Raw genomic sequence first — 16,135 nt, 5'->3', positions numbered from 1 at the left:
CACAATAGATCAAAATGTACACACATTTCAACACAGCATTGATATGCCACATAGCAAATAATTGTGAAATGATTGTGAGAGATTTACTGCTGTCAAGTGCAGGAGTAAGTCCCTTTTTGGGTCTCGCCTACCGTTGCAGCGAGCATGCGCTGCTCGCTCTGTGAGACATATTGTGGATGAGGAGATTTCAGAAGGGGACTTATAGCCCCGCCACTTATTTTCATTGGCTGGCATCATCGTTTATGAAAAACAGTGGCCTTTGATTGGAACTGAGCCTTTCTGGTTTCCACCCTTTCTCCTTTTCGTCCGGTCCATCCGGACTGGATCGTATGCTTTTCGGCTGTTGTGAAGGTATTTATTATTTTTAGTAGGTGTGCTTCTTTTCACCCTCGCCCTCCCTTGCTTAATGAGTGAACAGATGGCCCAGTGCCTCCAGGGACACCTTATGTCAGCCCAGTCACGAACTGACTAGCCTGGAAATGTAGTTCAATTGAGGCGACCTAGGAGTAACACTCTCAGAATACATTTGGTTGTTATAGGAAATCCCAAGTCTGAAAACGTGCAATCATCGAGCGCTTGGTTAGTTTTACTTTCATAGAGCTAAATACTGTGATGTATTCTTTCAAAAGATAGGACAATCGAGGGACATCGGATAGCAGAAGATAACACACCGAGAAGTGTAAAAGACAGGTTTTGCACGCCAGTCCCATGGTCGAATCATTGACAACTTGTTATTTCTGTCTTCTATTGGTGAAGCGCATCGTTCCCCTATAAGGCGGGATTGTAATTCGAGTCCATTTAGTTGTCAACCCACGCCTCCTAGAGACACGCCCACCTCTCTACTCTCCTGACCTTGTCCAGCGCTGCCAAAGAGACATTATTCTGAAGGGAGACGCAGTCACTTGAAAGCGCCACTGCTCTCCGGCTGCGAGGCCTGAGAATGGGAACAACCCCCTCTTCAGTGTTTTATTTGGCTACAAGGTGACCAGAGCTGGGGTTCAGCTCACTACAGCATGTTGATATTGGAAGTAGTGGAGAAAAAAAAATGTGTCTGACATACGTTTAAATTAATAGAATAGGTTTCCATTGTGGCAGCTAAAAACGCAAGCTGAGCCTGTAGTAGGGGCGCAGCTGCAGGTCTGTGCAGACACCAGGGTCAGCTGAGGCCGGGCTCTGCAGATTATAGGGCCCAGCTGAGATGTTCCAGAGCCAACTACCATCTGTAGTGTTTTTATCGAAATAACAGGATATATCTTTATTGCCCCTGCCATGCAGGGCTCTTGCGTGGAGATATTTTTTCGGGGAGCCCGTAGTTGTGATCTTTTAATGCACCAGCACAGCACTAGCTTTTGATAATTGTTAAACTTTTATTAATAAGCATCGACAAAGCCAATAGCTCTCCCCCCACATTCAACACAAGGCAGTCGCAAAATAAACAAATAAATAAGTATGATTTTAAAAATTTGTTACAGCAAATAACCACTGAACATTTCACATCCAAGAGGACAGGACATTGCTCAGATGAGTGAACCACTCCACCACCGATCTCCAGAAACTGAGAAAACAATCCCAAAACCCCAGAGTAGTAGGAAAATACACAATATGTAAATAAGACAGCTTGTACAGACAAAAATACTGAAAATTGCTAAATACAACTACTTTAACCATCACCTTTGAGAGAGTAAAACATCACAATGTGATTGGCAAACCCCAGACAGTGAATACAAACACTGACCTCAGGCCTGCCGTTTGCAGTCACTGCAAGCTTAACCCTGATGCCTTGACAGTAAGGAGGATTGAATTGAGTTGGACTGCATGTACCAGAATGCATTGGAAGAAATAGTGCAGGCAAGCAGGCAGTGGACCCCCTGCCCCACATTTTAAATTAGATAAAGGAGTTGGGCAAGTGTCAGCCATAAGAACCAAGGCCCAGATGCATGGAGCTAAAAACCGCTCGCAAAGGGGCAGATTCTCAGAATCTGCCCCTTTGCGACCGGTATTTTTGCATTTGGGATGCATCATCCCAAATGCAAAAATCGCACATTAAGAAATCGCTAAATTGCGATGACTTGCATTTAAGGAATCTCAAATTGAGATTCCTTAAATGCAATGCATGAAAGTTTAAAAAATAGCGATTTCGCTAATAGGGCTCGCAAATTACCATGAAGTTCAACTTCACGGTAATTTGCAAAAACTTTGAAAAATGCACTAAAGTGCATTTTTCAAAGTATCATGTTGTGCACACACATGCCCTAAGGGCATGTGTGTGCGCAACATATGTGCAAAGATCAATTTCAGGGGTGCACAAGGTGTCCTTTGGACACCCCTGCACCCTTGAAATCGCATTCTCATTTTACGATTCGCTAATTGCGATTCGCAAATTGAGAATGTCTTCCCATTTATTCCTATGGGCCTCTAGGCCCATAGGAATGAATGGGGAGGTATTCCTTAATTGCGAGTCGCAATTTGCGAGTCGCAATTAAGGAATTTTAAGAAATCGCTATTTTTAAAGTGATTTCTTCTTGCATAGCATTTTGCTATTCCTTATTAGCGATTCCTTATTTTTCGCTAATAAGGAATCGCAAAATGGATGCTTGATGTGGAGTGGTGTGGCTCACTGGTTAGAGGCGGCAGACCTGTAAGCAGAGAACGGCACGGGACCAGGGTTCAATTCCCGACGCGGCAGGGTCTTGGACCAGGGTCAACGGACTCGATAATTCTCACCTAAGTGCCTACTCTAACCAGGGAACACACTCGGCAACTCTGGGCATTAAGCTTGCCTCATCTCTACAACGGCCCCCCACAGACGCCGGGGATGCCTGGTTTCACCCTGGAGATACCCAGAAAGGGACCATCTCACAGGGAAAACCAGGACGGGTTCCCCAGCGGTCTACAGCGCCAGGACACTCGGTTAGAGTAACAGTGCGCTTTACAAGAATCCCACATTTAATTTAATGTATCTGGGGGTTAGAGTGGATGTCGAAGTCAATTAAGACTAAAAGGAAAGATGTTCACTGTGCATCCATAGCACTAAGTGACTGTGACTTTGAGGACATCTGGGAGTAGTTTACAGACATACAGACACATTGAAGATCACAACAATATGGGATATAGGATAACCCGTTGCATCTTCCAGGATAAACATTTTACCATCACACGTTCCATGTCTGCTCGCTAAGCAGTGCTGTCAGTTTTTCCTGTGTTCACAGTTCTTTTGACAAGCTTAGTGCTTCTCATCTTCCTCTGTGGTATTGAAGTGGAGTAGTGGCCCTTGGATTGGTGGGACTTGCTTACACCTCTCAGCACTGGCCGTGTAGGTCTCTGTGAATCACTTGATTCTCTGGGTTCGGTAGTAGAGGAATATGTTTTTGAACCAGAAGTTGCTGTGGTGAACTGTGACTGCGCCTGCACTTTTGAGCTCAATTTAGGCTCTGACGTGGAGTTCTTTTCTAGGCTGGAGGACAGCATGATATTTGTTGCCATACGTGGCTCACTCCGGGTGGAAGGGTAGCGGCTACCTTTGCCACTGATCAGTGGTGCGGAACGATTGCCGGTGTTGGAAGTCTCAGCCTGGTACCAGGAGTTAAGGGGTGTGGCAGAGAAACGGTGAGGACTTCTGGGCTCCAGTGGTTGGGAGTCCAGTACCTTAGGATCCTGAGATAGCACTACGGAGTTGTGAGGCGTGACTGTCTCCACCGCTTTCTTGAAGGTCTTCAACACACGCTCACTCTTGTGCTTCTCTTTCTTCTGCCGGGATTCCTCTCTCCGCAAGCGCCGCCGCTGATTACGCATCATCTGTTTGCGAGTATCCACCAGGCCCCTAGGAATTTTGTATATAGAAGGGAAGAAGGGAAAGCAGGAGTGAAGTGGGAGAGACAACAAGGATGTCACACCATAATCATGTTATGAACAATAAGATCACCGGCAGTGTTTGCTCAACATTGACAGTACTGAGCAGCTGCATTGCACAGCTCTTAGCTCAGCTAAGGTACCCCTCATTTATCAACAGTTAAAGGTTGGTCATTCCTATAAAGCATGAATGTGAAGGAATCAGGAGAGGTCCTAAATAAGTAAATATTTTCCAAACCCTGTGACAGATAAGGGCCAGATATAGTAAATTGAACTTCCTTTAATGACTAGAAGTAGAAATTTTAAATTTGAAAAAGATGAGCACTTACGCACTGGTCATTCACATCTCGGACAAGCAGACGCCATCATGCAAACAAGTAAAACTCACAAGCTGTGGTCTGACGACTCTGATCTTTATTCTCTACACTGCCCTGAGTCTTCTCCTAGAGTCCATCAAGTCTTTCGGCTGGTTATCGTTTTGGCTGATATCTGATTATATCTCTCCTGCTACGACTTACTCATCTTTGAAGGATCTAATTTATATAAAAAAATAGGGAAACACAAATTAGACAGACAGTTGTTTAGGGCTTACTGAATTAGATAGGGCTGCTCCCCCTCTGCTGTCACCCTATGGAGGAGATGCTGAGTCTTCCCGCCCAGGGATTAGATCCAGCATCCCTCGAAGAACAGCACATATCCCAGCACTCAAAGTATTGCAGAAGAGAGCATAGCTAGAGGTCAGGGGGTAACAGTGAAACTGATTTGACACCCCAAGCAGAATCTTAGCAACCGCAACAATGTCCATACCACAATGCTAGTGTGGCGTGAAGTCTCAGAATGACTGGGAGAATTCACTGGAAGGATTCCCACTACCGAGCAATCCCCATGGAGGAGAAAATTCCTCCATTGGCTGCCCCTCCGGGTTTAGCACTTCCTCCAGAAATTGGAGGCTTTTGTATTAATCACCCAACTCCAAATCAAGCTGTAAGTCCCTTTTCATGACTGGTACGTGATGACCTCTGCAGCATTGGCTTAAGGACATTTTCCTAAAGGAGGAATGTGTCCTTAAAGTTCTCCCAGTCAATTCCTGGTTGGATATAACATGTTGCCCAGGTCTGAGAGGCCTGGATCAGGCAAAGGTTGCGGCACTAATTCGACTCGCCGGAGCCATCACAGCATGTTCAAGCACAATACTTTATATTCACTCACTTCTCAAAAACGTTTTCAATACTGGCTTGCAATATTTTTCTTTTGAGAATTTAACCAAGCAAATACCCATTTAGTTGGTCTTTAAAACCTCTTTCTTCTTGAAAGGGGCCGTTCAGTGTATAGGCGCAAGACTTCTCTGTGCACAGACCTGAACATTTAACAATCACCATCAGGCATTCCAGAATGATGCTTTGCTTGATGATGCCAGTGGAGGTTTGAGACCAATGGTGACATCATTCAGGGAATGGCTAAGTTAGTAGGATGTTTTAAACTGATTGTTAGCTCAATTCTGCCTTGCAAGGGGCAGACCCTGCGGTGTTTCCGGTTTAGGTATTTGCACACAGATAACACAGCGTGGATTAACTGCCTGTGTAAGATACACACGTCCAACTGCCTTACCTACTCGGGTGGAAACCAAGGGGCTGGCTGATTGAGGACACTGAAGATAATGCTGCATCTGGCAGAGCTTAGGAGGCTGCCACACAGAAAGCACCACAGCATACACACAGAGACGAGATAGTTTACAGTTAGGAGAAAGGATCTGTGTTTCCAGTGCAGGATAACCTGTGCACCGACTCTGGACAAAAGAGGAGTATGTGCAGTGCTTTGGAAGCAGCAGTAGACATTGAGAGGAGCACAGGCATGTGATACATGGGTCAACTTGAACAAGAACCCCCTACCATAGCAGCTTGAGAAGAGAGGAAAGAATGTAAAACATTTAAATTGTTGTTTACTGTCTCTTTGGCTTTCATTGGAGACACGAGTCTCCAAATAGAAGCTCATAAATGCTGGTTCTATGGGATAGGGGTTGTGGGAACCATAGAAAAGAGAACACAATGAAGGAAGGAGTTGTGGGATGGATGGATGTGAAAAAGGATGGAGAGAAGGAATGGATGGTGAGAAGGATGAATAGATAGATGCAGATTAGATTTAAGGGAGGGAAGGGTGGAGAAAAGGGTGGGTGCAGAGGATGGCTGGATGAAAGGAGAGAAGGTTAGATGGGTAAATGGAGAAAGGCATGAATGATGAATGGATGATAAAAATACATATGGAGAAGGATTGAGAGGGGGTAAGGACGGAAGATGGATGGATGTAGAAAAAATAAGGGTGGATGATGGCTGGAGAGTTGGAAGGAAGGAGGGAAAAAGACATAAAGAAGGTTGGATTTAGGCAAGGATAGATGGAAAAAGACAATGAAAGGATAGATGTTACATATGGAAAAAACAGAAACAAATATCGAGATATGGAATAAAGGTATAGAAGAAAGATATCAACTTCCCCGTCCCCCCACACTCCAAATAAGTAACGGGCTCTCTCACATCACTCGCTCTTTCAGTACTATTTCGGATATTATTCGAAGTGTAAGGTATTTTATTTTTCTGGCTACTCACTGAACCCGCCCCAGAGCACAATAGTCAACTAAAAATCACCCTACTTGACAGGCAGATTACTCTAATCTAGGATGTCATTTGTGGGTTAACATAAGCCACCTGATTAGCCAGTTAGACTGATAGTCATCAAATGAAGACATGAAGAACGGAGAACAGGAAGAAGACTAGATAGGTGCCAAAACACAAACACAACCGAAACCCATCATTTTTACATGGCCATGTAAAAGAGGAAGGGAAATGGAAAAGACCATCCCAAAGATGGTGAATACGGATCAAATGAGAAGAAAATAATGGAGAAAGAAGCTATTGTGTAACAAGTTCCACCCAAGAATAGAAGAACATCTAAAGGCACAACATGATTAGTGTATTCCCAGCAGGGCACCCCGAACATTCAAACCTGCAGGGAATACACTCAGTTGAACAAACACTACTGACAAAAATGACAACTTTTTATATATGTTACTTCAAACTGCCCAGACATTTTTAAGCGTTGTAAATAAAAGGTGCTATAATATTCCAATTTAATGGAACTAAATTTGGGATTTAAATTTGTGACCTCCATATCACCATGCTGTTTATGATATCATGTAGCATACAGAAAATACACAAAAGTGAACAAACTATACCTTTGACTGAGCAGCTAAAATGAAATACACCAACCTGCACAACAACCATTGAATGTGAAAGATGGATAACGTACATCTGACCAAACAACCACCAGGATGATCTAATCTGCCAGGGCATACTGCACGCTAGACACTAGAACCACTCATGGAACAATCATACTGCAGAAAGAACACCCAACTGAACAACAAATTGTGAAAAGACAGCATGCAGGGACAGCACTGCACAACAGGCGCTCCTTTGGTCCATGAAGACAGCTTGCAGAAATTGAGATTTAATCTCAAAAGTTAATAACTAGCTCTGAGACACTTAAATGTAAAGTTGACTCAATATTCACTTGCCCCTCAAAGCACAACCAACGAAAACTCAAGGGCAAATTCTATAGAATCATATGAAGAGATTACTTTACAAGCACAACAAATGAAGAAACAAGATGGCGGCCATAACTTGCTACTGAAGCTCTAGTAACAAGTGCTGTTCTCTTTACGTACTCACTGCTCCCCACAATCCAGTAAACCTGCAAAGAAAAGCATGTAGAACAGCAATGGGGAAAGTTTGAGGTTTACCGATAATCCACAACCCCGGAACCGTCTTTGTCTAGTCTCTCCACCAGTTCATCAATCTGGGACCGGTCCAAGGAGATGTTGGATTGTTGCTGTGGAGAGGAAGAAACCCAAAACAAGTCAATAAACATGTAACGATGGAAGCAACCATTAGGTAGGCGGGGGTGAACGTAAAAACGTGACTTGCTTGCTACCTCCTAATGCCTCCTGGAACTTCTAGGCTAGAAGAAATGCAGGTTTCTATCAATCAGCTTTTTTGACGTACCTATTGGTTTGACGGTTTGAAATATGAATGTTCCCCAATTAAAAAAATATCCGCAAAAATTAACAATTTCAAAACTTAGGGCCCGATTAGGATCGCGGTGAATCCGCATCCTCCGAGCCGGCAGAAGCCACCGCCGGCCCGGAGGATGCGGATTCACCGCGGCGGACACAGAAAAGACCCCCGCCAGATTAGGATGGCTGGGGGGTCATTTTTCCGACCGCCGCTTTTGCGCCGCGGTCGCCTTCTGACCGCGGCGGAAAAGCTCTAATATGGTGGCGGTGTCTATCAGACACCGCCAGCCATATTAGGATGCCGGCGGAGACATGCTTTTCCACTGCGGGTTTTCCGCCGTAGAAAAGCATGTGGAGTTTGAGTATGGGGGCCCGTTGCAGGCCCCCAGGGGTGTTGGGGGGGTGGGGGGTGCACATGGGTGGTACCTATGGTACCCCCCTGCCTTTGCATGCAAGAAGCGGCAGGCAGCACGCGGTGCCTGCTGCTTCGTGCATGCAAAGGAAAACATGCACATTTAACCTTGCGGCGGGTGCTGCATGAAGCAGCATCTGCCGCAATGTTAAATATAGGGGATGTGACCGCCAGGTGTGAGTCACATCCTAATTCCGAGGGAGGGAACGCCGCAGCCCCTGCGGACGGTCCCTCCACCTCGGGGGTGGCGGACGGACGCTGGTCCGTCCGCCATCCTAATCGGGCCCTAAGTGCTGTTGTTTTTTTCTCTGGGTGAACATACGTTTGTTTCTGAGCAAGGCTGTGAGTGCAAGATATGACGAATACAAATGTTGAAGACTGAGCAGTGTGAGGCACGTGACTTTGTTTAGAGCTGACTATATATAGCATTGTTGGACCTGGGAAAATGTGTGCATTGCTAGCATTCTGGACAGTGGCCAAGTATTGTCATGATTGTAGCATTATGGAAAACAGGAAAATATAGCCATTACTAGGCTACTGTGGAAACTGAACACCATTATGAAAAGTGAACAACTATGTGAATTACTGAAGCATTCTGCAAGCTGGGCACATTAGTGTGGCATTGTGAAATTCAGAAAAAAGCAAGGCTGTGGCTTTTGGGAAACTGGACAAATATGTGCATACTGAAACATTTTGGAAACTAAGCAAATGTCCGCAGTGTTGTGACTACTGGGGCACAGTTGAAAAAGATGGCAATGTGTCTTGGAGGCTCTTTTGCAAACTTGTAGGAATGAGATGATGTGTGTCTGTTATGTTGCTGACAATAGAATGTGTTATGTTTTGTTCTGCCTGGGGCGATTACATTAATAGCATCAGGGACATTGTGTGCTGGTAAGTAGATCTGTTATATTTTTTGATGATAAATCACTATTATGGGCTAATAATGGGGGACTGTGTTACTTATGGCCAGATGTACAAAGCATTTTGCACTTTGCAACTGGAAATTCGATTTTTTGAAATGTACTAAACCCATTTTAGGAGCCTGCGGTAGCAGCTCGTGTCCTAGCCGAGTGGGATGGTGGGGGGCGTTGGAGGGGGAGGGGATATGGGGGGGGAGGAGGGACAAACATCAAACAAAGGAGACACAAAAAATTAAAATAAATAACTTACATGCTGCAGTGCCACATCTCCGCCATTATGCTCCGTCCTCACCAGCACAGGCTCCAAGAATCCCATGCGGCCAATCCTGACACTGTTTTCATGATGCTGAAGACGCTTCAGGATTGGCTGAGTGCCGAGGATATACACTACCAGTTAGACTGGGAGCCTGTGCTTGCTCTCTCCAACCTAGCAATACATCTGGGGTTGGAGAGAGCTTCAGTGCGCATGGCGATTTGGTCGGCCTGATACAGCCAGCCAAACAGTCATGCGCACTGACAACAGTGCCCTGCCCACTATTGCCCCTCGATGACTGACCCGCCCCCAAGCCTTGGCTAGTGTAAGAAAAATAAAACACTTTAGCTATCATTTTATTTGTAAGGTTTTGAGGCTAATGGGAGTGGGGGGGCGAGGCTCCTCTGCCACAGCGGAGGAGCTGCCGCTGTTAGCCTGTAGCTATTTCCTGACTCCCATAACGAGTGTAGAAGTTGATAACAAATCACTCTTAGGAAAAGGCTTGTTGTAGGCTTCTTTTCTAAATAGCAATTCCTATACATATGTAACAGTGGTTTAAGACCACAATTGCAGATGTAAAGCATTGAAAAGCTACAGTCTCTCCACTTGGGGATGTAACTCATATGCAAAAGAGAAGGGGTCCTCTTGGGACCCTTTCCCCTCTGTGAATATTAAAGCAAATGTTGTTGGGAAGGAGGGAGCCATCCTGGGGACCGCTGTTTATTCTCAAACAAACTTTACAAAAGTATAAATCTTTTTTTTTCAATGCCATCCGTTTCTTTTAAGGAAAAAAGGCGGCATTTAGAAAAAATACATATATAAAAAGTAATCAGTGGTATGGCGGCCTGCTGAATCCAGAAGGCACCATCCCTGGAATGGCCAACAATTAGTAGGTTGCAATTTGCAACCTACCTCATGAATATTGATGAGACAGGTCAGATTGCGATCCACTGCAATTCGGAATTTTGTGAAACGACCAAGTAGTACATAGGTCGCTTCACAAAAAATTCAAATTGATCACAAATATTGATCAAAATTGGCAACCAGCATTTTGCATCCAGAATTTCATGCATCTGGCCCCTTAGTTCTATTAGGTACTTAAGTGAGCTACTGTGTCAGTCATGGTTATTGACACTGATTCTGAGATTCACTCGCTGGTCAGAATGGGGTTCTGGTAGAATAACTGGTGGTCACTAACACTGTTTATTAGATGCACTCTGGTGATGTGTTACAAATGACTTTATGTGGCATTCAAGCTCAACCCATTTTTTCATAATTAATGCATTTGGCTCAACCCCCCACTGACACTATGGTGATGATTTAGACCCTGCCAATACTTCTGGGGCATCTGATGCCCCGCCTGCACCCACCTCATAGCAGACTGCCTCCAATTATAAAAAGAACCACTGCTCTGGTAGTTCATTTTTGACAAAAGCAGGCATTTGTTTCTGAAAAACAAAAAACAGTGGCCTTGACATAGGTGCCAATCTTAATTTTACCCTATCCAGGTTTGTCATCCCTCTCATGGTGAAATTCTGAATCCATAGGATGACCCTAGCAGACTGAACCTCACAGTAAAAGGGGGAAGCCCCGTGGGGGACCAGTTGCTACTGATTATCTACGAGTACATAATCAGCAGTGGCGGCTCCTCTGCTAAGGCAGAGGAGCATCGCCCCACTGCTCTACGAGCAGTTTAAACTGGAAAACTAAAATGATAATAACTAATGCTATTCTCATTTTAGATTTCCTTCCTGCTTAGGTGCGAGCTCGGCTGGGCAGAGCATAGGCCAGGGGGAGGAGTGCATTACACAGCCTGGTAGGGAACATGCACAGCCTCCCTGTCCCCGTCTGAGTGCTGAATCATGGAGCATTGCAGCGTTGTGATTGGCCAGGGGATTCTGGGAGGCTGTGTACTTCCTGTTGTGACGACGCAGTGAAGATGTCGGAGGAGAGGCAACGGCTAGCAGCACCCAGGTAAGTCATTTAATTTCTTTTTTATTCCCACCCTCTGCGCCCACTTCCTCCCCGCCTCACCACCCCCGTTCAGTAGGAGCCGCTACTGACCATCAGCTGTTCTTTAACCTCTAAATAGGGTGGAGTAACATCAGGTTTGTCCATCATCTGATTAGCAGCAGATCGCCCACTCTATCTATCAAAATCTAGAGGCGACCCTAATTCGTAACAAAAATAATTAGTAGAGGAAACCGCCCTGCACGGTTGTACTTAAACTATACACAAGCTTTGCCAATGTTTCCCACCCAGAGTGTTTTGAGATGCACCACTTCCCATGCCTGGCTCATTCTTGCCAAAGGACATTACATTTTGCCACAGGTATTGCTAGGAATTATTCTGCAGAGAACGACCAAACTCACGCTCAAATAGTTTTTTTTAACTGCTACACATTTTTAAACAAAACCCCCTCTACGTGTGTGCCAAACAATCTACTTTTTACCACTCACATCTTAACATTTTGTTTTAGGCTATTATGACCATTCCCCTTTAGACTTACCTTTAAACACTATCCTACTTCACCCCACATTGTTAATTAAATGTGTTGTAAAATGCACTGTCTGGTACAAATGTTTTAGAAATGTCTACCTACTATGCACGTTTATCACAAAAAAATCCTGAATAATAGTTTGCAAGGGTCAGCTACTTTTCTTCTTGGCCATCGGGTCTATATTTTGCCTGAGGTCGGCCTTGGTGACAGTTCACCTCTTCCTTTCACCCCGTAGACAATTTTTACCCACTTCGTTCCCTAATGGCAGAGAAATTAAGCCGTCGGCCTCCCTCTGTCTCACCTGCATGGCTCTCCGGAACTCTGAGACGGGGATGCGCATGGTCCCATCTTTGTCCATGTTCTTGAAGAAATCCCACAGCCGCAGTTTCCGCTCATCCAGGTAGTTCTAAGGAGCACAAAAGGTGCATCATTGAAAGAAATAAAATAATCAGACAAAGGCCCAGTGATGTATCCCACACAAATATGAGGGGCTTCTTGAGAAAAGGAAGACATTTCCAGTTGGGTTTGGTGTATGCAGATGGTGCATCACTGCCGTCCAGCTGCCCACTGGGTTAGCAGCTCTGCATCAGTACTGGTGGGAAAGGCATGGCAGGATCTGAGGAGGCCCTGGGTGTTGTCCACTTCAGCACATGAAGACCATAGACTAGCAAAGCAAACCTGCAAACCCTGACAGGTGAGGAAACAAAGACCCATCCTCAGCCAAGGCATGGAACTCGGCAGAGGTTATGTCCTTTTTAAAACTTGGAATTGGGCCCTAAGAACATTTTTAGCTAGGGTTTTTAAGAGTAGGACTGGATGAGAGTAGGTGTTGTGCTACTTGAACAAATTCCAATGTATTCATATGGCAGGGGTGGGCAGTTCTTGTGAGTGTTGGGGCTCTGCCCTCTCTTCTGTATGTCCCTTTAATTCTGAAATAATAATAGTGAACAATAAGACACTATTTACAATGAGTGCATTAAAATAATCCAATCCTCGCTACTAGCAAGGGTCAGGCAGCAGTCTCAGGCAGTGAAATCCGTGCAATGGCTGACACATGCACAGGAAGGCACATGCATTAGCTAGAAACAGATTGTCCAGTGTTGGTGATATCCCAGCCTTGGTGCCAGGGCCCTGCCATGCCTCAGTACCCCCCCCCCCCCCCCAGTATGCACTGCAGCGTCACTCATAAACATAGCCCCAGTGGCTTTAGGCTTCAGCTTTGTAGTGCCTCGGGCTACATGTCAATCAGTCTCCTCACCCTCTTCCATCTCATCAGTGAGTGGAATGGCGTTAGCAAGCCTCACTGACCCCACCCTGTGACATGCTCAGAGAAGGTGGGGTGGAAATGCAATAGGCTGCAGGGCCGCTAGCTTAAAACTGGAGCTGGAGCAGTGCATCAGCATGGTGTATGCACTGTGCAGGGCCCAGCTTTCAGTTTCCTGTTTCAGTGCTTGAGGCAGAATTGAGCTAAGTGGGGGTCAAAGCAGCACCAGAAGCTGAGAAACTGAAGGGGACCAGCCCAGGTACCTGAGGGTAAAGAACAAAGAAATGCTTGCAAAACTTATATGAAATCCTTCGGGTGAGTGTGTGTGTGTGTGTATTTGTGAGCAAGTGTATGTACAAGCAAGTTTGGGTGTGTGTTGTGACTATATGAGGGTGTGTGTCCATGTTTCTGTGAGAGTGAATAGGTGATAGTGAAAATGTGTGAAAAGGATGAGCATAACTGTGATTGAGACTTAGCGAGTCATAGTGAGTGAGTGTAAGTGAAACTAAATGTGAATAGGTCAGAGTGAGAGTGAGTGAGAACAATGGACTGAGTGAGGGTGGCAGTGGTTGAGAGTGAGTATAAATGAGTGAGAACGAGTGTGAGAAGGATAGAGTGTCAGTGAGAATGAGTGAGAATGACTGGGAGCATGAGTCAGTGAATGACAGTGGTCGAGAGTGAGTATGAATGAGTGAGAACGCGTGTGAGAAGGATAGAGTGAGTGAGAATGCGTGTGAGTGAGAATGCGTGAGTGAGAATGATTGTGAGTATGAGTCAGTGAAAGACAGCATGAAAGAGAGAGAATGTTCTGCTTGCAAGTATGCCGCTGGCTCTGGTACAACTGAGTTAACTCTTGGCTCATTTAGGCACCCAAGGCAAAAAAGCTGGTGCTGGCACACTGAAAGTAATTCTTGGCATCTGCGACACCCGTAGCAAAATGGTGGCACTTACATATTGGTCGGCATTCTTAGATTAAAGGAGGACAAACAAGGCATGTGGGGGCAGCCATCCTTACTAAATATTAAAGGTTGGGCCTAACAACTAAAGATAAGTTTTGACATATGATTCACCCATGGCACATTGACGACATCAATGGCAAAATTCTGGCATGTTGAAGGTTATTCTTGGCATAAGGGCTATTCATGGTATATGGGCCAGACCCATGGCCAAATGCCAGCCTGGCATAATGGAAGTAATTATTGACACCAATTGGGGGTTTGAGTGGTGGGGGATGTGAGGAGACCTTACAGCACATTTTGAAAACAATGGGGTCAACTCATGGGGAGTGTCAGGCTTCATTGGCTTAGCACACCTAAAAGTATCTGAAGATTTAATGAGTGTCTTTTCAGTACCTAGGGCTGTTTAGCAAATGTTTGTGAAACTGATGATTTAAAATCCACTATTTGACCCTTTTCAACACTTTCTCAAGGATAGAATCCCCCACGAAGCCTTCTGAAGATGCTGGGCTCCCTTGCTACAATTCGGGGCGGGTATTACACCCCGCCACTTGTAATGATCACAAGTCACCACTGGCAAAGGGCACCCCTTAGGTCATATGCATGAGTTTGTTGACAGATTTTGAGGCTGCAGCTGAGGAACTGGAAATGGTACTTCCAGCAGGAAAAACAGAAGGGTCAACTAGTTGACTGTGTTTTTCTAGGCGTTAAGATGGACTTGGAAACAATGAAGTCTTGGTTACTGCAGGAATACTTAGAAAAATGGTGGGTCCAAGTGTTCAGAGTGGCAAACAAGATACAAGTGTAGATTACGGAAAATACACCAGTTCTTGGGAAAATCCCAATCTGGCTGTAAATTGGTCACATACAGAGAGGCTTCCTACAGGGATGTAACATTTGTAACAGCTGGGTCAACCAAAGTCTACCATGGTACAAGAGTAATTAATGCAATTAGAAGTGGCTTGGCAGGATGGGAAAAGTTCCCAGGCATAGCGTAGCAGCTGGTTTATGTGACTCATGAATGACCCTGTCCAATACAGGTGCAGATTTTCTCCAGCACTATAGTTCTGCGTACTTTGGGCTTTCCTGGAAAGAACAGTGGTGTGTCATTTCATGGCCCAGAAAACGAAGCGAATGGAAGCGCAGCAATCTGCTTTGGATTTTTTCCAGGGTTATGAGGCATGCATTTATGTGGCATGCAACTGATGGCCAGAATAGATAGAAGAACCAAAAATAGAAATAACCATGCCTGAATGGTTAAGGCTGACTTTCAGGTCTCTGTGCCTGACAGCAAAGGTATGGGCAGAAGATGCTCCTGGAGCCAAGGGAGGGACGGAAAGCTAAAGAAGAACCTTGGTGTCTGCTCCCTGAAATGAAAGAAATATTCATTTGTGCAACTCGTGAATCATGAAATATAAAGCGTGCTTGGGAGCTAGTGTAGCCTTTAATTGATGGAGTCCCTTGAAGCCTCATGGTGAGGGAATTATTCTTTTAAGAGAGGTCATGCAAGGGTGTTATCAGCAGAGTTCTGGAGCGTGGCTACATTCAGTCTGATTAGTTATTACTAAAATATATATTTTGAAAGCACTTGCTTTATATTAAACTCTACATCATTTTGCAGCAACCCATTTATAATGTGTGCAATCCAATTTTAAATAATGGCATTAATTCCTTGTAGATTCTCACTGCTTTCTGTCACAGACTGGCACCTTGAAGCACTATAAAGTCACTATCCCCCACTGTGCCAACCAGGATCCAACCCGGTTACTCTCTGGTCACACACACAGACATCTGCACTGACCGCACTAGCTAACTGAGGATTCATAATGAAAAAGAGTATATTTCCCACCAATTTGTTGAACTTACATTTGTTTCGCATTTAGGGTATGTGTGTGGTGTTTCATAAGTTGTTACTTCA

General features: G+C 45.0%; 1 protein-coding gene across 5 annotated transcripts in view; it reads right to left on the bottom strand.

Annotated features, from left to right (window-relative positions):
* Nucleotides 1–1,347: 1,347 nt before the first annotated feature.
* LRRC74A (leucine rich repeat containing 74A) overlaps nucleotides 1,348–16,135 on the bottom strand; it is a 216,479-nt gene continuing 201,691 nt past the window's right edge. For 4 of the 5 annotated variants that reach the window (XM_078659944.1, XM_078659946.1, XM_078659945.1 and 1 more), the window contains exons 13-15: nucleotides 12,299–12,403; nucleotides 7,640–7,728; nucleotides 1,348–3,820 (exon numbers count right to left, since the gene is read on the bottom strand). In XM_078659944.1, coding sequence (XP_078516070.1) covers nucleotides 3,175–3,820; nucleotides 7,640–7,728; nucleotides 12,299–12,403 — 840 coding nt within the window. In that variant the 3' untranslated portion in view covers nucleotides 1,348–3,174. Of the gene's footprint in view, nucleotides 3,821–4,237; nucleotides 4,383–7,639; nucleotides 7,729–12,298; nucleotides 12,404–16,135 lie in introns of all 5 variants that reach the window. The other variant, XR_013600915.1, reaches the window with a different exon arrangement.

The sequence above is a fragment of the Lissotriton helveticus genome, chromosome 9 (genome assembly GCF_964261635.1).
Source record: "Lissotriton helveticus chromosome 9, aLisHel1.1, whole genome shotgun sequence".
NCBI classification, from domain to species: Eukaryota; Metazoa; Chordata; class Amphibia; order Caudata; family Salamandridae; genus Lissotriton; species Lissotriton helveticus.
Note: the sequence above shows the minus strand (reverse complement) of the source record. Positions and strands in the feature narration are given on the sequence as shown.